The 26,310-nt window shown below is 35.1% G+C and overlaps 1 protein-coding gene across 1 annotated transcript in view; it reads right to left on the minus strand.

The window, feature by feature from the left end:
- The window catches only part of DPH6 (diphthamine biosynthesis 6), a 190,151-nt gene that overhangs the window by 51,217 nt on the left and 112,624 nt on the right, over nucleotides 1-26,310 (minus strand). Inside the window, exon 13 of the mRNA XM_041460167.1 lies at nucleotides 9,248-9,490. Coding sequence (XP_041316101.1) covers nucleotides 9,248-9,490 — 243 coding nt within the window. The remainder of the gene's footprint in view (nucleotides 1-9,247; nucleotides 9,491-26,310) is intronic.

Below are 26,310 nucleotides of genomic sequence, written 5' to 3' on the forward strand. Positions count from 1 at the left end.
CTATCTTATGCGCTTTTCTGAAAGTGGAGTACAGGAAAACATAAATAATTTTTGGGTTACTTTGGCTTTTATGAATAAGAGAATTAAGACCTTTTATTAATTTTGAAGACCATGTGATATCCTTCAGAGAAGAGGAAGAAGAAGAGGAAATTAAATTATTATTATGACCAGCACACAAAACCAGAGATGAGGATAATCAAGTACTGATATTTAGTAGGATCCCTTGGATCATATAATAAAATAGTAAAGAAGTACTTCCACTGGAAGAATGAAGATGTTTTCCCGAGTTAATTTATTTTTCCCCCCACTTTTGGTTTTTTAATGGTGGAAGATCATTAATGTATCTGAATAGAGACAAGACTCTTGCATAGTTTCAAAAGGAAGAGATAATACTTTGAGTTCTACTTTTGACCGAAGCTTGATGAGGGAGGACAGGTATGAATTTTCCTAGTTAATTGTGGAGTTTGTCTTCAGTGATAATTTGCTGAATCTGCTTGAGTTGTTGAGTCCCAGGCAATTTCCTCTCCACAGAGCCACTTGCTTGTCCCCCAGCCCCAGCAAGATGGGAGGGACAGTAGGAAGAGCAAACATGAGAGAACTCGGGCTCAGGTAAGGACACTTTAGCAGGAGAAGATAATAAAACTTGCAATGCAAAGGCAATCCTTCACCTCCTCCCACCAGCAGACTGGTGCCCAGCCAGCCTCTGGGGAATAGCCACCTTGGAAGACCAAGCTCTCCAATTTTTATGGCTGAGCATGGTGTCATACGGTCTGGGATATCCCCTTCACTGCCTGTTCCCCACACCCAGTCTATTCACTGGGGTGCTGACTGGGAAAAAGCCTTGAAAGCCTTGAAAATGTGCAACATTAGCATGTCAGCCACAAATCCAAACCACAGCATCATAGAGGCTCTCGTGATGACTCTGTACACTATTCAATAGCAAGTTTCCTTCCTGCAACAGGAATGCTTTTCCAGGTCCTGCATAACCACAACAAAGAGGATATTGGCCACAGGGAAGGGCTTTCAGCATATAAGTTTTACTAGTTTCTGAGATCTGACATTTCTGACTTTTACAGAGCTTACATTGATGAGACAAATTAAAGTATCCTCCCTGGAAAAGACTAAGATCTAGAGTAGCTACTTAGTATTGAATATCAAACTACTAGTTGGAAGCAGTAAATTGGAAGGGATGTTTGTGGTCTGAAAGAGATTAACCTGCTACAGTTTCAGGAAGGAGTTAACATGACTGTTTATGTAGGTTGAGGTGGTAATATGGCTCTTCTTTCAGTCCTGATCAACACGATCACCTCATCCAAAGGAGAACAAAAAACCTTTGAAGGTGATGAGATCCTGAAATTCTATTCTTTATTGTGGAAATTTAAAGTGCCTTACATATAATTTGGACTACAGTTTATCAGGGACGTTTCCTGAGTGAAAGTTGGACCTTGATCACTTTTCAGTCAAAATGGCATTTGTCCCTCTGTAACGAGGCAGTGACAACAGGTACTTGCTTCAGGGATGCAACTGTTAATGGCTTTCACAGTCATCACACATCAGACTTTTGACCAGAGGTTCTGGCCTAGGCGAACAGTGGATGCATATATGCACTCTTGCACTCTTAGCACAAAAGTGACAGGTTCAAAACAGAATTAATGTTTTCAGCAAAGGAGATGAAGAATCACTCAAAACCAGTCTCATAAGGGAACTGTTGCAGGGGAAGATGAGTCGGCCTGCATGAACCAGGCTGATTACCACCCTGAATAACCTGACATGTATTTCTTCACTCTGTCTACCTGGAAAATAACATTCAAATGCATGGAATAACCTGTAAATGGCAAATAAGCTAGTGTAAATCATTTCATGGAAATCACAGAATTATGCTGACTTATACCAGTTGAGGATTTGATGGTATCTGTAGATATCTCCACAAACAATCACAAAAGAAATTCTCTCCTTTCTTATTTTCTATTATTCATATTTTTTGTTTATATTCTACAAGTTAAATTCATGCATACTCTTTAGATATTATGCAATCACATGATTTTCATACACACATATTCCCTTTCTAAAAATGGCTTTAATTAAAGTCATATTCTTTTAGTTGACTATACTAATTTTTAAACATTTTAAAGGCTCTGCTAATGTTACAAACAGAGTATTACAATCTTCTAAGAAAAAGTTCAAGCGGCAGACCTTTCACCTCCTATTATTGCTCAGTGTCAAATGGCAGACTATTTCCAAGGACCTCTGGACTTTCACTATCTGCATTCGATGTGTGCTAAATATCCTCATTACAGTTGCTTCAAATGAATGGAAAAGCTTTGCCTAATCTGAGCACAGGGGAAATGAAATACACTAGGCACGAGATGAAAGACACACTAGCACTGCCCAATTTAATGCACTGTGTGTTCTGAACGTGGGCCATAAAAGAAGCCTGGGTTTATATATCAAACTGTGGAAAATTCAAAATAGCATCTAGTCACAAAATAGATGTTATGAAGCTGATGGGACAAAAAAGGGGAAACAGAAATGTGTATTCTTTCTATTGAATTTTTGATAGGCATAGATACTGGCTATCAGCAATGGTTTTCAAAAATATTTATTTTTCTTCTGGTGATATTACAAATCATATTAGTCAACCTATGTGAGGCTTTATTGCAATGTAAATGTAGCAGTGTTCTAATCTGTCATTTTACCTTTACAATACTTCTTTACTTCTACTACTCATATTTTGACTATTTTGTTCAAGAAACTGGTAAAAGGAGGTCAATTAAGTTAATATTACCTATAGGACACAGAATTTACAACAATTTTTAGAAATCTAACAATTGCATTAAATAAAGATATTAACCAACATCTATAATAAATTAGACAAAAAAGTGTACCTGAATATTTCTGGCCTAGAAACATCTGTTCAGAATGGTGAAAAAATATGTATCTTCTCACAGAAATCTGTGAAGGCTTTTTAATATTCCATTTTAAGTTTTATAGTCATTTTCTCTATAGGTAAAAGAGGATCTTAAACCTTTGTCCAATCCTTTGCAGCAAGAAAAATCTTCAACTTCCACTATTTGAGCATAAGCTACTTCTGTTGTGCTTAGGATAAAGTGTTAGAGAATGCATGAATTTTATTTAAATTCATGACAGTCTGTATACTTCAAATAGCACAGGAATTTCTGAACAATGCACAGACTGCTGTTACAGATGCATGATGCCATTCTAAATGACTGCCATGAAAACATACTAATTACTCCAGGAAACAACTGCATTTAGCTAGACAGATTCTTGTTCAAGATTTAACTTGTTTATAACTTGGGACCTGTACATTATTTGTAAGGCAAAGTGGAAAGATACAGGAAAGCACCAATGATATTTACAGGAGTGTCAAAGAAGGTATGATGCAGGGGGTCCCTGGAAGGGGCCCAGTGCCCTAGCTAACTGCTCTTAGATATCTTTAAAAAATCCTAGTACAACTTCCGAAATCTAAATAGTTTTTAAATCTGGTCCAAAAGGTTTTAATTATATTTCAAATTTTGGCATCAAGTTACCCGAGTGCTGAAATAAATGTGTAACCCATTCACAATATATATCAGAGAAAACACTGTGAATCTTTTTTCCATCACTTCTGCATTACACACTATTAAGACACACATTGTCAACAATCTGACTGGCATTCCTGACAGAATGAAAGTCAACTACAGCACTCTTTGCTGGATTTGAAACAATCATGGGATCACAGTCACTCATCCTGAATTCTCACCATAAAAAAAAGAAAGCTTCTGTCAGAAGAAGATGGACTAGTGAACTTTTAAAGTTTTCAGAATGTTTGCTTGGAAAATTATTGGTGGGAGAGTATCAGATAACTAATGTCCAAATGGAAGTGGTGTTATAAAAGTAAAAAGATATATTTATTTATGTCACAAGAAGTATTTCACCAAGTAGATTTTTCATTACTGAGGATAGAAAATACATTGGCAACTGCTATTACAATAACTAAAGGGAACTGATCTATAATATCAGATTTTAAGAAAAAAATACAATTACCTTAGTGCTATTAATACACCTTGCTATTACATTAAGTATTATCTTTCTGTGCAACTTGGTCTTCTAATCTTAACAAAATATATTGTTTTCACTGTCTCAAATATGAAATTCACCAATGTTTTGGGTTCTTTTACAAACACAACCAATTCTAAACTTCCTGTTGGTAACAAAACGTTAAACACTAAAGTGTTTCCCAATAATTTTTTCTTTTTATACTGAAGAAATCGGAGATAGCTTTTCAGAGAGTTCTGGAAAATCTGCCTCCAAGTTTTTTACATATTTCATCAACCAAAATAACTGAAACTAATCTTTAGCATTCAGACATTTTATAAACATATTTATTTCAAAAGCAGCAAATGGCCTCAAAATTTTTCAGCTAGGAAGTTAATGTGCTCTTATCTCACAGAAAGAATTAATTCACAGTACTTTTCCATGGAGTATACAACTGAATAACAACAGTGTAAATTAGTATTTATTACACAGTTTATCAGGATTTATAAATTTTACCAATTTAACTACACCAGGCCTTGCCAGAGATTAGTGAGATGTAAAAAATAGAAAACACAGCAGTTAAGCAAGCTGGAATGCCGGAAATCTTGAGACAGCACAGCATGTTTCTTCTTTGTATTGGTGAGGATAACAAAAGGAAGCAAAAAACAAGTATTCAGAGGTAGAAAAAAAATGTAATCATGATCTTGCCATCTCAGTTAGCCTAGGGGAATCTGTTGCATAGGCAGAAGTAGAATGCACCATTTGAAACAGTCTAACAAAATACGACAGGGATGTCTGCACAGAAAGCCATGGGTAGGGGAAGGAGAAGTTAGGGTGTAGACTCAGCTCCCAACTAAATATATTGGGAGTTCTGTCTAAATGGTACAACTCAAGCCCTACCGAATAAAGTGCAGTCACAAAGCAAATTAATAAAATTTTGCAGGCACAGTCACTGTTATATCATTATACAATAATTATTTGGAATATTTCCATCTATCAATAATGCCATCTGTCCCAGCCAATACAAATGGACTACAACCCATCTGGCTTACTTTTTTCTATTGATTACTTTGCTGAATGAGTTAGCAAAACCGCTTATAAAATCATCATATTACATGACACTGTCATTAAAAGATGTGAAGTAAAGAAAAACACAAGATGAGACTTAATTGGAAAACTGTCAGTCCTTCTTCCAGAAAGTTTTAGCAATGCTATAAGCTTATTTCTTTTTTTTTTTTTTTGGCCGCTTAAAAAAAGCGCCAAGAAGACACAAAGCCCAAAAACCTCCTAAATGCTAACTACTGGATTAGACTGATATTATTCTAGCACACAACTGCTACTAGGTATGCCAAAGAAGGTCCCTCAATTTATCTCCTCAGGCAGAATGTCCCTAAGTACGCCTGGCAATAACAAAGAAACTGTGGAAGGAATGTAACTTAAAAATAGGGTGGAAGAAAGATGATGATGGCTAGCACTTGTATTTGTTAATTCCAGTAAGTCTTTCTAGGTTTTGGGTTTGATTATTCATTTGCGTAATTGTCTTTATGCCATTTTTGCAGCCTCTGTTTTTTTTTTTCTTATGATTTTAACCAGTGTTTCCCTTAACTATATTTTAATTTCTCCAGCAACAAAAATGCAGCTTTATGCACCTACAGAATTAAATGCTAACTTCAGCTCCTTCATTCTAGATCTCAATTTTTACAAAACCTTTTCAGTTTTAACAAAGGAAATCCCTCTTATGTACATTCAAAATATCAATCCAAAGATCTTTAGCTCAGTGATTTAGGTGGTGTTCTTTTGAGTGAATCCTTGGTGGGGCTGCTTTCTTATCCTTCCCTCCCCACTATTTTTTTCCTTTCTACTACTACCTTACATCCCTGCACCAGATTTTGGTTTCCTCTGTCACCCTGAATGGCTTTTCCAATGACACTGCGACCCAAAGGGACACATGAAGGAAGAAGAGAGAGAACAGGGCCTGGATTCCAGCTCTAAGGACACAACCCTTGATGGGTTGAGGCTGCAGGAATGATGCTGAGAGCACAGAGCTGCCATAAGGAGTGAGGGAAATCGGGATGATGGGAGTAGAAAGGAGTTGTGTAAGAAGGAAGGAATGATGCTTGAATAAGGAGGGACCAGAGACTGGGTGACTGAAACAACTTAGAAGTTGCTAGGGGGTCCAGCCTGCTTACTGTTACTGTTTGCTCCCTCTTTTACAGCCTCCTCCCATCCTCACTAGAACACTTCTCTCAATAACATATGAAATATTTCCTCTGGAAAAAAATAGATTATTCCAAAATATGCTTTTTACAATTTATCTAATTAAAAAAAATTATTTAAATATAATTGATCTTTCTTTTTGTAATCCAAGAAGTTCCTAAAAGACAATTGTCACTAGCAATATTACAAGAAGCCTTCTAAAGTCCAGCTAAATGTGTCTGACCCTGTGGCCTTATCTCACATAAAGCTTTGAGCAACTGCATGTCCACATCCGGCTCTTAGAAGTAAATCTTTTGTGCTATATAAACATATCCAGAAAACAATTCTCATATTTCTCTTTCTATTATGTGCTGTTAGGTCCAATTTATTGGTGTCCTAAACAATTTATATAATCTTTTTGTGTTTTATTTACTACTGCCATCAAACATGTAGAAGGATTCAAGGGAAGTTGCCGAATAGTATTATTTATGTAGAAGATATTTACCAGGTATCACGACACGACAGAATGTTAAATTTCTCATGCTCTAAAGAAAAACACCTTTGGCAGTTCTGATGCATATGAGTTAGTCACCATTTTAAATACAATTATCTTAATATGCCATCACTTTGCTACTAAATACAGTACATTCAACGAACAGAAATACAGTCTAAATCCCATCTTTAAAACACAATTAATTCCATATTTTATGATGTATAGCTTACAAAAAACGAGTTCTGAGCTGAACTGTTTCATTTGCACAAAACTCCTTTTTTCATGGATGACAGAAGGAGAACAGTTTCCACTGAGAAACCATTTGTTCTTATTAAGTAATATGTAGGTTCCTACTGGTTCAGGCCTTTGGCCACTGCTTAAAATAAACTTAAAGAATAATAAAATACTTTTGGTCTGGCTGACAGTTCACTTGGTGAAAACTGACCATTCTGTCATGTCATGGTATTCAACAGAACTGTCTGTAGCAGCACTGGAATACCAAAACCTGAACAAAACCACACAGGTAAGGAATATGCCTTCAGAGTAAGGCTACCACATTCTATCTTCCACAGAGAAAGGCAGTATCTTACAGGATCTGGAAGGCTGCTCCAAAATTAAAACTGCATTACTTGTTTTCGCCGTTACTATGGAATAACTGAGACAGAAGCACAACTGAAGAACAGTTGATCATTTTTCAAGACAAAATCTCTATTTTCATTAACAGGACAACTGTATTTTCAGGGCAGGGTAATTCTCCCCTCCCGCCCCCCCGCCCCCACTCTCTTGTAACAAAACTATTTTATAAGTATTTTTCTCAGCTTTGCTTTGTACATAAACCCCTACTAACTAAAAAATATGCATATCCTGAGGCAAAAATTTAATTCCTCTGTCTGAACCTCCTATTGACAAAATTATAGAAACAAGAACATGCAGCTGTTAATAACATCTCACTCCCATTTATATTTAGGTTTTTTTCAAAGCATTTTTAGATGGTGTTGTGGCACACATTATCTAATATTTTTTTTTTTTCTGCCAGTGCCATTACTGAATTATGATCTGATAAGCACAGCATAAGACTGACGAACATCCTACAGGATTGCCAAATTGCAGGATGTTTTTCCTAAAGATTCCTGAAACCTGTCAGGCAGCTATCACTTCACTTCAGCTGTCACTTCAGTGCATGTAGGCAACAATCCATTTTTTAAGCTATGGCTTGAACAACCAAAAAGGGACATAGAACAGATATTAGTGATAGCCCAAAAGTAAGCAACTTCATCAGTGTTTTTCAGGTAGCTAAAAAAAATTTAAAAAAAAGCAAGTTCTGCCTAGTCATCTTAGTAAGTGGAAGAAATAAAGGACTTGATAAAGAGTAGTTAGTATGCATAATAACTATGGAAGACCTAAAGGACTGTATACGGAAAAAGATACATTACAAAGAACTGGCAAACACCACTGATCTGTCTTCCAATCTTATATATTGCAAATCACAAAGCAGAGAGGGTTTGTGGTCATGGTATGTTACTAATCGGTCACAAAACAAAAATGGGAATTTATTTAAATAAAACAAATTGAATTCAAATCCAGTACTGGATCTGAATCTCGTCTTGGAGGAGTAATAAACTCCTATTTAGTTCCTTGTTAATAAATCAAGTTGAGATGCATAAGCATGTAAATGAAGTCTGTATCTTTTCTCAGAAAGACACTTGCCTAGTGCAGAGGCTGGAGACAAAGGCAAATAGAAGGTAAGTTTCAGGTGTCTTTTTCCTTCTTCTATGAAAATATTAACATATTCTATGATTCCAACTCCCCAGAAAACATAACAGGTATGGTGTATTAAATTATACAGCAATTATGAATTTGATTTTTGTGCATTTGGGGAGAAGTTATGTTTTACTTACAAGATTTGTGGCCACTACATTTCAATGCTGCCTGGATTTTCCATGGCTATTTTAAGAAAACAGGCACATACAAATCATGAATTATTATGGCATCATTATAAATCCCTGTGCAAGTTATTATGCTGTTAATCAAGGGTTAACCAGTAGGCATGCCCAGATGTGGTCTTAGAAGTCTGGCTGAATATAAAGCAATAATGAGCAGTAAATTGCTAAACTCAGTTATCATAACAATACTGTTTGTAAGCAAGTGGGGGGAAAATCCTCAACAGAACAACTGACAAAAAGTTGAAATAAAATGCCCATTTCTCATTATGCAAAAAATATATGGACAGAAGTAATTCAAACAAGGTATTGTTCACATTTTGTTAGAGAAATTGACTGTTCTTTAAGAGTTCTTTAACACAATGCTTTGGGGAATTAAGACAAAGTTAGTGGTGAATATAACTTTCTGTTAAGCAGTTTTCTTTCTCAGTTGTGCACAACCACTTATGAACCAGAACATAACAGCTCAATCAAACCTTTACTTGAACCCCTCTGAAATGTACCGCGAAATTCTGATATTACTGCAAGACTTAGAAAGGAATAAAAGACAGCCCAGAAAGAAGCAAATGGATCAGGTAGCTACCTTTTTGCATTCTCCTAATTTCCTCTGCCATATGGAGCGAGCAATAGGAATGCTCTTGCTGTCAGTTACGTAGCAGCTTGCTGTGATGACGTGGTGGAGTGCAGTCTTCTGGCTCATGGCTTGCAGAACTCGTGCAACGTGCCGGAGGGAAAGGCTGGCCTCTGCGCGTATGCCACCCCTAACCAGCTGCATCGTGCAGGGCACCAGAGCAATCTGTCCAGCACAGTAGAGAACATCTCCAACCTAGGAGAGAATCAGATCAAGTACATAAGACTCTGGGATTTCACAGAAGACAAGGGAAGCACTTTCTCTCTTCCAGCTGGTTTCTTTCAATAGTACTGTTCTTTGCCATCATTTGCTACAAATAGAGCAAACACGCCAGTCTAAAGATAATGCATGGATGTATGTGTCAGCTCAGAACAATAATCTGATGTGGACTGTTACAGCTGCTGGATCACACTGATGCCACAGTTAAATATGCTCTTGTTTTCTTTTCTTTTGAGAGATGATGCACATTATCTTCAATGCTATTTTTTAATCTCCTATATCTTAAGCTTTGTTTTATACAAAACCATATCAGAAATTATCAGTGCACACCTGTAACACCATTAGTAAACTAACTGAAAAATATTGCAAAAATATATTAGCAGAACACCTAAATGACTGTATATGAACAAAAAAGTGATCTTATTCCATGAGAAGGTAAAAGCAAATTGCAGATTGAAAATAAAATGCTGAAGAATGCTACTTGAACAAAGAGATGCTACTTGAACAAAGGGATGGTTACCTTTTGAAAATGGACTTTAATGAGTGGCCAGATTTACTACTGCAATGCAGTTACTTTGGGCTTATTTTCCAAAATCTTCCCAGCAACACTCTGAAGACCTACTTTTTTTAACAGCAGCCAGCAAAGGAAACATTTATTCTTATTATTCAGACATCGCAAAGATTTTTTTATAAAATCTTAATGTAAATATCAAAACTTTTCATCATCTTATGCTGCACTTCTCTAGAACGTCTGTGCATATCCTAATCAGTGAAACAGTAAATTTTATTCACTATCAAAAGAAAACTAAGTATAGAAGTGGGAAGTAAGGTGGGCGTAAGCAGCTTTGAAGTCAGCACAGGAAGAATTTTGCTAGGATTAACGACAGAGAAAATGGACTGTGTAAGGAATCTTTTGGAAGAATTTTGCAGAACTTACTGTATAAACTGTAAAAATTCCTCAGAATTAAGAATAATTAAAAAAGAAATCTGTGTCCTAGAAGACATGGCAATCAAACCATGTGACAGACCCATATGCAACTCCAAATCTGTCCTCATAACTGTCTGTGTCTCACAAAAGACTCACACATGTAACTATTGGAAGAGTATCTTATACAATTTGGCATACAAGTTCTATGATTAGCAGCTGAAGAGGGGGAGGAGGCAGAGAGGAAACAATATATCAACTGACACACATCAACTATTTAAATTGTTTAAAATACCTGAAATATTGTTTGATAATGCTATATATAATCCTGAATTTGGAAAAAAATATATGAAAGCAATATTTTGGTTTATAGGAACAAATGATCTTTTTTTTTTATTTTTTTTTTTACAGCGCTATTTTAAAATATGTGCCACTGAACAAGGGAGTCCAGCCAGCTACCAAGTGGCATACTGACAAGATGAGAAACAAATTCAGAAAGATATGATTCAGAGGGGCACAGGTTTGTTTTTAAAGCAAACCATTCATTTTCACCTCTGCAAAGTGAAATCCCTGCATTAGTCAAAAACTCCAATGCAGGTAGTTTATACTTCTACAGGAAAAAAAATCACACTGATGGTATTTCTTCCTTTTTATCCCCTGTTGAGCTGCTGGTTTTCCATGCATCACCCATGTTAATTATTAGGTAGACAGAAGAGCTGTTCAACCAGTTCACTTCCCCTATTCTTGAACAGATTGTTTGAGACATAATATGAATACTAATTAACGATAAAATATCTGTCAGTGTTTTGAAATACAGACCAAGATAGCACTTTCTTAAAGTATCCTGGACAGTTCTGATACAATTAGCCCCATTGGTCATAAGCAAGGTCATAAAAAAATCTCAGAAGGATTTGAGCAAAATTGGCACTACTTTTGGCTAAGATTCAGCGGGAATTTTGCAGTTTTTTAAAAACCAATTGAAAAAATCCCTCTGTTCCTAACATACTTGTTTGTATCTTAATATGCAATTAATAGACAAACAATGTTTCCAACAAGCCACCATGTTATGGAAGGGCGGATGAAAGGGGAAAAGAGGGGAAAAGGATAAAAATGGCCACAGATCTGCAGCAACTGTATTGCAGGGGGACATAATTTAGAATAAGGGAAGGAGGAGGGGTATCTCTCTTCTCTTTCCCAGTGACTCAGTCATGAAAAGCAAGCATAAATAATCAGCAAGGACAAAGCAGCAAGCCAGTACAAACACTCTTTTAGCAGATTTCAAGACATTGTCTCTGGAATGTTTGAAGCATTATACAGAAAATTGTTAGCAGATTAAAAGGCATTTAAAACAGGGAAGTCATCATACTATCTTGTTCACGGCACTGAAATCTTACAAGAGGAGCTGTCACAATGTATGGTGTCAGTCCTTGTGTTGTGAAAGTGTTCTGCAAAACCCTGCTAGAACCTTGCAACAGTTTATCTTATTGGAGCACTTATGAGGATAACAGAAGATCTTTCAGGGTGTAGATTCACAGTGTATCCAGTCTGGCCAACTTGCATTATACGAGGAAACTCAGCATAGAAACAGAACTACAATATAAACGATCTATATTGATCCTTAAAGGATTCAAATGTATACAGTCGATGTCTCACTGGTAATTTAATTTCCACTGCAGACCATACACATACTTCCGGTGCTAAAATTTAAATAAAGACTTGAATGAAAGACAATCCTGAAAACTCAAGCTTCATATTACTGAGATGCTCACTTGTACATATTTATTTCCAATATCGTTTCACAGCAGTAAGCAGGTTATAAATGGGGCCTCATGTGATTCCACATTTCTTCCCTTTTTATTTTCATTTGTATCATTGAAAGTTAAATGAAAGGTGAGTCCTTATAAGATAGCATAATAGTTTAGCAGCTGTTTTGCTCAGTCAGCACAACTGTGAATAATCAGGGAAGTTTAGTGGACAATCAGAACTTGCGAGGATGCAATGCATGCTCTGACACATAGAAAGCTAAGAGATTATTTGAGAATTGCTACATTTCACAGTGTAGCTGTCTTGCAGGGATAAGTATAATTTAGACCTTGGGCGTGGCTTATACCAATAGAAAGCTGTATAGTAGCTTTTTTTCGAAGGTGCTTTCACTTGTTAGAAAACAGAAGGAAAGCATCTATGGTATCATGGAAACGAACAGTCAGAAGAACTGACTTGGTGCCATTTGGAACTGCTCTATACCATGGAATAGTTTTTATCAGTATTCTAAGTTACCAAAAGGACACAACATATCTCCTACATATATATATATGTATGTATGTATGTATTGGGAAAAGAAACCATGAGAAAACCAGACTTAATTGACTGAGGTCTAACTTAGGCTGCTAATTAGAAAGGAAAAGCTGCAACTATTGTTGCCTAGAAAGAAACAGAAGTGATAGGATACCTATAGATATGCACTGAGTTTTTATTAAAGGCCAAGAGCAACTAGGAAAAGTTTATGAAACTTCCTGCTGATATTAAAACTTGCGAGTGATCAACTGACAATATAAAACTTGCTGGAAACTTCCAACACAGGGATCTCAAACATTCACCTACAGACACTTAGGCAAATGCTAATAGTTGCACCACAAATGCATGTTTCTTGGAAGGCAGGAGTCAATATGCAATCAGGCAAATCTTTGTTATGAATGCAGTTTGGTGTCTGAGTGACTGCTGCCCTTTAACAGGTCAGGCTGCACAAAAGGTGCAGTGACCCTCTGACCCAACAGTGACACGACCCACTATTAGGCTGAGTCAATGTAAATAAGCAGAACTGACAACACACTAATAGGCTGCCTCTGGTCAGCCACGGGTACCTCTGACCTTAATGAAGACCTAAATCAATTAATACTCCAGGCAATAAAGACCTCTGGCTGATTAAGTTAGATAGAAATAATCTTTTCTAACAGGATTAAAGCTGCAAGGTGGTGAACTTTTTATTCAATATATGATAATCCTTTCTTCCTAGGGCCCCTCTTGTTTTAAATAATGATGGCAAAATTGCTTTTTGCAATGTGACTTCTTTTATTCAACTGACTAGTATGAATACACTTTTTAAAGGCATCGTTTAGAAAACAGTAATTGAAAAGCTTTGCATTCATACTATGAAAACAAATTGTATCTGACTAACATGATTCTAATACACCCAACCCTCAATATAATTCATGGGTATTTTTTCTTAAACTGTTACAAATTTATAGTCTAAAAATTCCAGGAATGAGTTAATAAAACACAGCTGAGTTTGATACAGGCTTTCTTTGGAGAAAAAATGTGCATCAGCAGCTTTATCAGTAGCTAAGGTATGAAGGATATATTCCTAAATACTGCTACTACTACAAATAATAATAATAATTTTTATTATTATCTTTGACTAAAATTTTTTAAATTTCTAAGACTCCACATATAGCTTAGTCAAATTATTTTGCACATCACACTCAAACTTCTCTTTGGATAATTTTTTTTTCCTAGTTAGGTCAAGAAAACCCAGTAACAATTAATCAATAGTGTATTATGGCTATTTTATTGAACTAGTGTACCATTCCCACAGTTTTAAAGGTTTTATAATTCAGTTTTCAGATGCTGTGAGTCCATTTTGTTAGTTCTCATTTTGGGATGGATGTTTCAATATGTATCTGATCTGAGCTACAAGACTACAGAACTCTTATAATTTTGTATTGATCTTTGCTATTAAACTTTATGTTATCAATTGTGTTTGAAATTTTTCTCTTTGAATTTATACAGTTGGGGGTTGAAAATTCATAGAACTTTTTTTTTTCAACAAGAAGTGACAAAGTACTGCAATTTCATGAATGCTAACCTAGGGTGTATTTTTTTTTTTCTCTGCAGTTCAGGAAAACTAAGATACATCATCCCACAAAGCCATATTTGACAGTGAACACAGTGTTGTAACACTATCAGCACACCTAAAACTTTTGTGTATTTCCTAATTTAAATTATACCAAGGAGAAGTATCATGTCACACAGTATACAAACACCAAGTAGCACAAAATCTGGCAGTCCTTTAAACTCAACAGTGCATGTGAAGAAGCCACAATACTGTTATGAATACTAAACCAACATAATGAATATCTCCTGATCATACTCTATACTTCCCAATTACAAACACCTCTGCCATCCTCTAAAAATCAAATACCTCAAAAGGAGCCTTTTGACAGTGCTGGGTTTACAGCAGGCAATCTCATCTCATACATTCCTGAAGGTCTGTAGTACCCTGAAGATTAATAAAATGCTAAAGGTAGAGACTTGAGAGGGATGATCAGGTCAAAAACTTAAGGTAAGATCAAAGTATTGGCTTGAAACTAATCTTTTAAAAACTGTTCTATCAAAGAAAATTGTAGTAGTTGCACACATATTTTTGGCAGTGTGTTGGTTATTTTTAAATATTGATCAATGTCAAATCAATTTTATTCTCCTCTACAACTGACAGAAATAAAACCCCCACACTTCTGATTCAAAACCCAAAATTTTCACAAAAAAACCCACCTCAAAAACTGTCATTCGTACTCCAAGGGAGTATTAAACATAAATCAAAAATAAATGCAGCTTTTAAAGTCAGAACCTGTAGTTATAAACATCTAGAAAGATTCCAATAAAGTGGGTGAGAAAGGTTTGCCATCTAATACATTCATGTGGGCATGACAGACAGCTAGTCTGAAATCATCTCCATGATTCTTGTTCTAGTCAATTTGGGATCTCCAATAGAGAGGGAGAAGAAATGAACAAAATGGAGGTAAAAATATTCTTTACTCAATTCACATATTTTGCCCCGTGTGCTGTACTAGTGCCCAGGGTACATATTGTTCCTTCCTGGAAAATTACAGTAGACAGCTTAAAGACTTAATTGCCATAGAGGATAAACTGTTCTCCACATTCTGCAGGGTGCTTTTTCCTAAATATAAAAAGAGCAGTCTCCCTATTTTAAAATGAGCAAGCTAACAAGAGTATTAATCTTTGATGCATTTCTTCCTTGGGACAGTGGAATTCTAGTCTTCATGACTATTAATCTGCCACGTTTTACAAAGCCTACCATTCCTCTCAAGCTTTTGAAAAAAATCACAAGTTCTCACACAAGCACATTAGCAAATCTGCCAACTGTGAAAAATTGCAGAACACTTAGCTTTATGAACATACCTTATCTAAAAGATGGAGTAAAACCTCCAAACTGATTAACACTTCCTCATTTATTATTCATGTCACTTCAAATAAAGATGCCAAACACAACAAATTTTTAAAAAATGTACTCAGATGAGTCTATTCCTAAAAATTGGGGTTGGGGTTGGGATTGGGAATGAGCCACTTAAATTGGTATTTATTAGAGAAACTGACGGTCTTGTCAGGATCCAGACAAACAAGGTAGAAAAGACTAGTATCCAACAGTCTAAAGTGTGAGAAATGACTCAATGTGCACAGGAACTCTTGAGCAATGGAAATATGACCTTTTTAGAAAATGCATATTATGTCTGCTGGAGGTGATTGTGTTTTTAGTGAATTATATATGCAGAGATAAGGGAGGACAATGTTTATAATTCATAAGGATTCTTAAAATATCTGATAAGGCATATATGGAAATAATTTTTTAACTCTCCTAAATATAAATGCTGTTAACTAGCTGATAGTCTGTGAGGAGAGAGTAATGAAAATGCCAGTGTAACTGAAGTGGGGTGCCGTAGGGATTGGTATTAGGCTTGATTGTGTTTAACATCTTCATTAAGTCAGTGAAAGAAGGGATTAACAGCATGATAATGAAACCCACAGAGGATACTAAATTGGAATGTGTGCCAGTAGAAATAATAAAAATGGACACAGGTTTGAAATAAAGGCAGCAAATAAGAAAATGAGACAGCTTAGGAAAAACGAAAACTCATGCCAGAACATATGGCAAAAATAATTTGAAATACAGATATTCAGAACAAGGGAGAAAACTTGACTGAAGAACTGCTGAACAGTTTATATTAAAAAATAACATCTCTTTACTAGAAGCATATTCATTATAGGACAAAAGAAGTTGCAGTCTCTGTTCCCATGACACTGGTCTAATCAAAGAATAAACTTTGTTACAATTCCACAAACTGGTATCATAACCTTTACAAAAAGTATGATATGATTTCCATATTTCAAAGGGAAGTCTGTAAAAGTTCAGGTGATATCAAAGCTTCAGATGATTCTTCAGAGCTAACTTTTTTCCCATGAGTTTTTAGATTTCTTCATTAACACTGTTTTTCAGTTTACAGCTCAGCATAGCAGAATTCAAATTATGATAAGCATCTTAATCTGCCAGGGCAACAAGGTAAAATTAACCCCCCTCTGTTTTTACCCTTCTCTGCTAAGTAGAAAATATCTACAACTTACATGACATTACCTAAGCATTTATTTGGGGTTCCCACACAGCTCATTTGTGGTTTTACTATTTAATCCTAAATTTATTTTCATAACAAAAGGTTTATAAAATATCACCAGAGAAAGATGTAGCATATTCTTGGCATATTCACAAGACAATCCTCCCTCCTCCATTTCTACATTTTTCCTCTAGTCTTCTCTACAGTTTCTCTACAGTACTCGGGAACTGGATAGTACATAAGGGAGAGAGGTTATAGGATAACTGTACCCATACACATAATATCTAAAGGAAGATAAAGACAAAAGATTAAGTGATGTGATTTCCTTAACTACCTATACATGTTTATATTACAGACTTTGTCTCTTCTACTTTTATCCTTAAGCATACAATCTACTTAGAAAGGGATCTCAAGATCTCCATCCCATATTAACTGAGGCTTCTACTGACAATTTCCACCTAAATCACCAGTTCAACTATCACTGCAGTGATAAAGTAGTCCAAGGAAGCACAGTAGAAATGTCTAGATTTAAGTTTCTCTTAACAATACGTGTGGTACTGCTTAAGGCTGCACTGCTGTTGTGGAATTCAGCATCCAAGGAGAATCAAGACTGCAGTCATAAAATCCTATAAAGAGTGAGTTGTTGTTTTTTTCCCCTTTCCTACCTGTCTACAGTCCTTATTCATGCCAACTGTCAAATAGCTTAATGTGATTATAAACAGAAGAGGGACAGATAGGCAGAGAAAATACTCTGTACTGAAAAGTGAAAGCTGTTCATCACACGACAGTAATTCACAGTGTATGAAACACATTAACACCGTGACATTCTATTCTTACAGGAAAGATTTTGTTCCCAGCCTTCACTTGGCTTAATATTCTTACTTGAAATATGCTGTTCATGATTGTCACCGGCTACTTTAAGAGCATTTGTGATAACTGGGAGATGAGAAAGAAGCACTTGCATAACAGCAAGAACCAGATAACTGAAAACAAGTTAACTGTAACTACAGTAAGCTAAAAGTAATAGTTCTTGTTCTATCCATAGAGTGTGGTTTTGGTTCTGTTTTTGCTTTTACCTATCCTCTATGTATACCTACTCTCACATGGATTTTACTTACATCTATCACTACCTAAGCAATAACCAACACTAAAACAGCTTAATGTATGACAAAGATTATTTAGTGCAGAAGTCCAATATATAATAAGTATAAATACCATTTCCCAGTGGAAATGAAAGGAGGCTTGTTTGTGCAGCTAGATGTACCTGTACAAAATATACAACAATGCGTATAAAATATAACCTACATGACAGACAGTATTTATCACAATCCTCAGCTTATTTATTCATATTTCAGTGATAATACTTCCTTAAATAGCAAATCTCTTTAGGGATACATATTTCAATGCAAATTTGCAAGTCAAGTTTTGATTGGACTTACAGAAACTGAAAGTTTCAACAAAGATCTACATATATACTTAATATTCTTTTATTTACTGTATGCTTAAATACTGACCTTTTATCAGAATTGCAGTGTGGACAACATCCTTATATAAAGTAACATTAAATTCCTAACCATGCAATGAGGCAGAGTTTACTATGGAGCTTTCAGTTGTTAGACACTCAGACTGGCAGCACTTCAAGGAAAGAATTTACCTATTGATAAAGTGGTAACTTGCATTTGAAAATTAAATTTCTGTAACAAATTTTATTTTAATTTTGATTCATAATTAGACTATAAATGTATTGTAATTATATTCTGTACAGTAATACATATTCATCTGGGTATGGAGTTACTATCTTGCATTATACATTTTCCTTTTTTGTTTTGGGTAGTTTTTAGTTTTTGCGTACATTCAATTTGTTCCTTTTGGTACTCATTTTCATGGAATTTTCTAAATGGTTCAAAAGGATAAAAGTTGAGAACTGGAAATTGCACTATAGTGACAGTATATTAGTAAGTACAAAGTTACTAATAAAATACGTATCTCGTGTTGTCCCATTCAAGCTGCAGCCATGTTTCTATCCATCTCATATCACTAATCAGGGTCAAGAACCTGCGCCTGCAAATTTACTATGTGCTTAGCCTTTTGTTTGCATTATTAATAAAAGTAATTATAATTGCAGAGTCAAGCCCTCTGATACAGAAAAATGGGTAGAAAGCCTAGTGTTGAAACAAAAAGGGGCTAAATAAGAGGAAAGGAGGGGCAGACTGCAGCAACGAGTAATCCAGCAATTAGGTTAATCAGCTGCAATATTGCTGAGATCCAGGTTCAAATCCCTTCTTTAGTGTTTTCCTTCTGCCTGATAATGACAGTGCTGTTGTGACAATGGGCACTCCAGGAAGCACATCTCTTAATATCTTCTACTGGGACTGTTCTGATTTGTTTAAAAAAATTCATGATCTTGGATAATATAGGATGGCATGATCCTGCTCTATGATGAAAAGTATCAGTTATGATGTGCAAAATCTTTATAATGAACATTAAATCAAAACCTGTACATGACTGACTAGGATTTCTATCTTGATAGTCTAACATTATCCAAAAAGGAAATGACAGTCCAAACAGCTATGAGATGGTCCTTGTTACCTTACAGTTCTTTAAATGATAAACATTTAACATGATGAAAGACACTTAAGATAAGCCTTACACTACAGAACATTAAGGCAGATAATTCTGTATGAACAGAGTTTTTGTGAAATATTTAGGCTAAGTCAAAAGACATAAGATAACAAAATAAAAACCATGTTGGGGAGGGAGTTTTTATCACATTTTTGAAAATAAAATAAAAATGCTTACACATGCTTAATATGCATATGAGATGGGAAAAAGAAGTTCTCTCGGATGTATAATGGTTAAAACTTAAGCACAGAAATAATGAATTAGAAACAATATCGATGACAGTATTATCAGAAAAGCTTTCAATTTTAATTTGAATTTTACAAATAACCAGTAAAGTATCTGCTCAAAAACAGAGGCTGTATCAAAGGCTGCAAATTATGCTGAGAACAGTTTAAGTATCTAATATTGCATTTTGAGCTAAAGGAAATTATAGGTATGTTACTGAAAACATAACCTTATATGACAATGAAAATGTCTAATATTTTGCTTGTTCAGCCCAACAGAATGAGCTTCGAACTATCACCTAAACAGTGCACAGTATTTCAAAAGTATGCAAAAATGCCAAAATTTTCAGTGATGGAAACTGTCTCATATAAATTTTATATTCTATTTATATGACATAAAGATTGAAGTTGCCTGACTTGACCGTTCATCTACGAGTTTTAAGTTATATTTTAGGATTTTGTGAAAAGAGTGGGTTTTGTTGTTAAAAAAAGTTTGGCCTAAGTTCAATCAGCAGAAATGATTTGTTACCAAGTCCAGTGAGGCATAGTTAACACACAGCATCTTTCAGTGAGTGATTCCACAGTTCACATTTTGCAATGTAACTGCTCACAACATTTGACTCCAAACCTCAGAGCTTCTGACATTCAGGTCTCAATGAGTTAATTCATATAGCTCTCCAACAAAAAACAATCACATATTTTTGCAGAAAAACTATCATATGCCGATAGTGAATAATTAAATGTTCAAACCAAAGAGAAATGAACTGTTTCTGTGATGTATGTTTTGAACTTCTAATAGCTATTGTGATTCTTCAGAAAAATAGCTGTGCTACAATCAGGAAGGGCACTAATGGGGAATGGAGAAGGGTATAAAAGAATAATGCCTGTATATGAAGAAAGGTGGAGAAAAAGAGTGATTCCAACTGCTCATTTTCATATTGATTTTAACACTAACTAAATGTCCTAGATGTTTATGTAAAGGAATGTTTTTCTCTGTATACCCTGGCCTTGTAAGGTGATGTAATACTTTGATTTTATGCAAACTTCAGTAAAAGCAGAAATTGCACCTTGCAGGGCTAGGCTCTGCATGCAGAACAAGATAATAGTGAAATTAAAACATCCTTAGAAAACAATAAATCAGCTCAACACCTTCCTAGCACAGGAAACCTAGAGTTAACCAGTGTACCCAATTTTAATTTTTTTTATTTTTTTTAAAGGAGGAATAAATCTGCTATAGGGAGCTGCTTTGATAGACCTTTGAAGGTCTTCAAAACTCTTGCTAATATGTTATTCTCTCAAAAATATTCCCATAATTCTGCTGTCTCCCATAATTCCTTGCCTCGAGATTCATCTGTCAACTTTGATGCATCTTTTAAAGTACCCCTCCAAGCCTAAAAACCATGACTACAGACCACAGAAGAGAACTCTTTGCTTTGAAACTATCTGATCAATCAGAAGATCATTTACCTGCAAGCATTATTTGGTGAAGCTAAAGCGGCACATCAACCAGCAGCATCTGAAGGCTGAGGCAGCAAAACGTCAACAACAAATTGTCATTGGCATTCCATTTATGAACCTTCAAACAGCATCAGATCTTTTCCATGGGAAACCAGATCAGGTCAGACTGGAGCTGAATATTTCTTAACAAGCTAACCATCAAAAGAACTTACGTTTTGAATAAAAAGGCTATCATTTGTTGATTTGAATATCAAAGGGATCCACTGCAAACTCCCAGTCTAGAAAAACCTCCCTAAGCTACACCAGACAGGTGTTTAATAATCTATTATTAAGGCACTATTTTAGGTTACTCAGAATCATAAAAAATAGCTGTAACTGTGAAGCTGCAAATGGGACTGCACAAAGAAATGAATGCTATTAACATACTATTAACAATTCAAAAGAATGAGTTGACATACCAATCAAACTTGTTAATTGACTGTCAATGGCCTGTCCCTGAATATACAACATGACTGCATTATATATTTCAAATGCTGACAGGAAGACAGTTTCATTTGCATTAACTTCATAAACTGATCAACAACCAAACTGCCACATACATTTATAATGGGAAGCTGAATCATTTCAATATTCATGCAGCTCTGTAATTGTAAATTAGGTGCTGGCAAACAATACAATACTGTACATACTCTAAAATATCCTAAATTTCTCTGACCTACTTTCTTTCTTATTTTAAAAGAGCAGTGGAAAAAAGTTGTCTCTTACGGGGACGATTATTACTTTAATTTATGGTTGATGCCTTAGGCAAACTTTGTTTGCAACCTAGTTTGCAACCAGTGTTTTTAACTCTAGATGGATAACTGGTCCACAATATATGAGGCACACAAGGTGATGTAAAATTTTTCTTGCTTTGGTTCTGTGAAGTGTAAATATCATTAAAATACAGAGTAAATCTGTAAAAAAACAAAGTGAATGAAAATATGTACTATTTCCTTGCTATGACACAAAGCAGATGACAGCAGTGAAACCACTGAAACTTTCTAATTAGACATTGAAACATGTAATTTTAAGTGGAAAAAGTACTGTTCTTGCACACCCTTCCCTGTGTCCTAGAATTTACTGCCCTCAGAGGTCCTGTCTATATAAAGTATGTTTCCTAAAAATATCTCATAATTACACCCATTCAGTTTCATTGGGCTTGACAGTGATAGTAGCTGAAATGGCTGTGATAGTGCTGCCATTTTAGCCAAATGGTTAGTCAGACATACTCTGAGCAAAGTCACAAATCACAGGAGTTGAGAGCAAAAGTGCTTGTGGCGCTTCTGTATTTCTGCACATATTTATGCAGCAGAAATGACCAAGGGCTGATAACAGGAGGAAAATGACACAAAGAATTCCCAATAAAAGGCATAGGTGAACATTCTTCATTTTTCTGGTTAATATCCAATCCTGCAACACTTAATAGCTTGCACTTCTGCTTGCTGGAAAATACAGTTCTATCTAAACTAACAGAGAAGCCTTCAAATGCTGTCATTAATGACTGCATGCATGAATATCAATTTGTATGCCTTAACCATATAATGAAGATATGAAAGAAGAAATTTGTTTTTATTTGTTCTTGAAGTGCTATTGGCATATTTGTCACTGTTTATATAGAAATAGTAATATCTAAGTCACTTTGAGAATCGGAGAAATAAAGCTAAACAGGAATGTCATAAATGAGGATTAAGTCATGTGGGTCTGAAAGTGTTCCACTGAAAGCTAAGTAGTAATTGATCAAAAATTCCATAACTGTCAGGTCAGTCACGTTCCCTCTATATCTGTATGACCTGGAGGGAGTATAAGTTTTAAACACATCAACTGTAAATGCACGTTGTCTTCTTTTCCCCTCTTTTATTACTACTACTTCCACCCTGTCAATCCAACAGTCACTTCCCTGGCTTTAAAGTTATTGCAAGAAAGAGCCAAGCACTACACACCAGCATAACCATACAGATATGATATAAACGTCCAATAAATCTGCACTCATGGCAATCTTCTCCTGCATTTCCTTTCAGATAAACAATATCAGAGGACAATTTCTCTGCTACCTAGGTGAGCTGCTATATTTTAGGTTTTATTATTTGTAAGACTGAGAAGCAAAAAATATTCACATTTATTGTTCTAGCAACTGCAGTTGAAGAGTAGAAAGACTAACAAATGGAAATATAAAATCTTTAGAAAAACTGAATACAGGAGCCACTGGGGTGATGCCAGTCCCAAATCATCCTAACTGGTAATCATGAAAGATTACTTATACTACAAACTAGATATTAGCTTTGATATTTTCCCTGAAGTATAAGCTGAGTAACTGTCATACTGAATAACATCATATGATGGGTACTGCTAAGTTCTTACGCTGACAAAACAAGGATCATTAAAGCTTCAACATTCTTTCAGATAATCAATGTAATATAAGCAGTATGTGATGAAAAACACTTAAGACATGAAAAGTGTCAAGGTAAAGAACAGCTTATTACTCAAAGGATGTAGCATCTATAAATCCAGCCACATTTGAAGGAGCTGGTCATTTATTACTGCTGCTAATAGTAATACACAACTACAGTGAATTCAGTAATTCATGCTCCAAGATTTATAAACTTTGATCATAAAATATATACATATACACAGCTAAAATACATGCACATATAAATATTACTGTAACAGAAATGGTGTGATGTATGTTCACATTTCAAAAAGACACTTGATTAATTCTAAGAAGCTACAGTTTGTCTGCAGTGCTTCAAAATTTACATTTGAAATAGTGACATTCTAATTTACTCAAACAAACATTTTCAATTAAATTTTCACCATATTAGCTGAAATCTATGAGATACTAAATAGCCTGCAGCCAGCATAGCTTTTGTAGGTGGGATAAAAACTCCTGTTCTTGGGAAGAATAAAACTTTCTATTATGCAGATGAAGTCTCATCTATGTGGGAAATGGTGCTTTCTTGAAGATCAGCATGAGACTAGAAAACTAATTTGGACACAAAACTTGATTATTACAGAACTCATGATCATTATCTTTTAATTGGATGGCAGGCTCCTCAAATTTAGCTGTTTGTAGAAAGCTCACAAAACATTATGGATATTTTATAGGACAAAAAGGCTCAAGTCAAACGAATACTGAGCTGCACTACACCATTTGTTTTGCATGAGGATGGCGAGTATAAGAAAGGTGTAACCAGTGTTTTTGCTGAGTGCATTACTGTGAGTTGCTGTGTGATTAATGGCAAGATCAGGACTTGACTGCAGAGGTAGACGGCTTCACCCAAATAACCTTATTCCGAGTTTGTGAGAAAACAGCAAGCAGCTTAACATAAACCTGTCTGCGTTTGCTATTTTTTACAGAAAAATTGAAACAAACAAGTAAAACAATTATTGTATCAATAATTGTAACAAATAAAGAATTTTAGTGGATTAGATGCCTAACAAAGATATTCTAGTTTACATTACAGTCCTCTTTCCACTTCCACAGAAGAAACACTAAATCACTATTGCAGCTCTTAAAAACAGAGTAAATAAAAATTTATATTAAATAGTTCCCCCAGTTAGATTTAAAAGAAGAAAATATTAAAGGCATAAGGTCTTCCAGGTTCCTGAGCAGTTGTGCAATATCAGTCCCCATTCTGGGTGTGAAACTACAACAATATTAGCACATTGGCTTATACTTTCTTCTCACATACAGGTGCCAAGGAAAGTGCAGGAAGAATAAAGAAGCAATTTCATAAAGCTAGAATATGCCTTGTAATAAAAACATAGTTTTAATACCAGTTAATTACTGAGAAAGTGGAGTAGCATAAGTAGGAAACTAAATTATCAATGATTTCAACTTCAGTTTTAGTATTACCACATAAGGTAATATATACATAATATTAACATATTTGAGATTAAAACTTAAGCACTGATCAGGAAAAAATTCAGGATACATATGGAAACTTCAGGTAGATTGGATGACAAGTAAAATATGAATGCATTTGCATTGTAAGTGTACATTTGTATTTAGGAAGAGTTACCCAAACTTATTAGCAGCACATTTAGAGTTAGGACAAACACACTAAAACAACCAAATAAACAGACTTCTGTAAAGTTTTATTCCTTAACTTTAATGTTAGAAGACCTTTTATTTTTCCCAAAAAAATCCTTATACATTCTTGATATTGCTTTCCAATTGCTACACTTAATCTTCTTAGTATATAAGGGATTTTTCCTGAGACGAGTTACAAAAAGGCAAATTTGAAGTTTCTACCTGGAGCTACCTCTGATTTATATTACCTGTATCTGTAACACTTTTCACCTGAAGGCTCTGCAACTCACTGTATAGGTAAGTGATTTTAAAATTTTTTTCTGAAATTTACTCAGCAATTATGGGAAGTAAATATAAACAACGTATTTCAGCAGAGGAATTATTTTTTCTTAATTTATCAGGCGTTTTATAGGATAAAGTTGGGACAAAGGATTTTTGTAATTGACTGAAAACTTGACATCATCCTATTGCCATCAACCTAATTTCACATTTCATTTATTGAATTCAAATTTTTTGCTACCTTTTCAGAATTTCAGAAAAAAATAACCTTGTAGACTTGTTACTGTTACAAAGAAAGCTGGAACTTCACACAATCTGAGCCACAGGCAGAGTTGACTTAGATTCTTAAGGCAATTCCTCAAATACAGAATAAGATCTGACAGATTCTTTCACATGAGGGAAAGGCCTGGAAAGAAAATGTTTGGCAAATGTTTAGTAAGCTACTCATTTAAGGAATACTCAAATCCTTTCAATCCCACTAGTAGAAGACTGCTGTGACTGTCTCTAGAGGACCAAGTCCCAAATAAACATATCTTATAAGTCTACCCTTTTAACTTTATATGCTCTTTGTCCAAGGGCTGAGATCAATCTAAAAACTCCAGAATTTATATATATATATTTGATAACATTTGTCGAAGTCCAATTTAGCATGACTAATAAAATTTTAACACAGTTAAACCAGCAGGAAATAAAATCAAGAGTGTCTCATCTGAGTGTGTATCACAGAACAGTTGCAACATTTGCAAGCTGTATGACCCCAACATGACAAAAGGTAAATCAAATATTACTCAGTGATACAGTTGCCCTTAGTGCTAATA

Source organism: Pyrgilauda ruficollis, unplaced genomic scaffold, assembly GCF_017590135.1.
Source record: "Pyrgilauda ruficollis isolate IOZ18807 unplaced genomic scaffold, ASM1759013v1 scaffold14, whole genome shotgun sequence".
NCBI classification, from domain to species: Eukaryota; Metazoa; Chordata; class Aves; order Passeriformes; family Passeridae; genus Pyrgilauda; species Pyrgilauda ruficollis.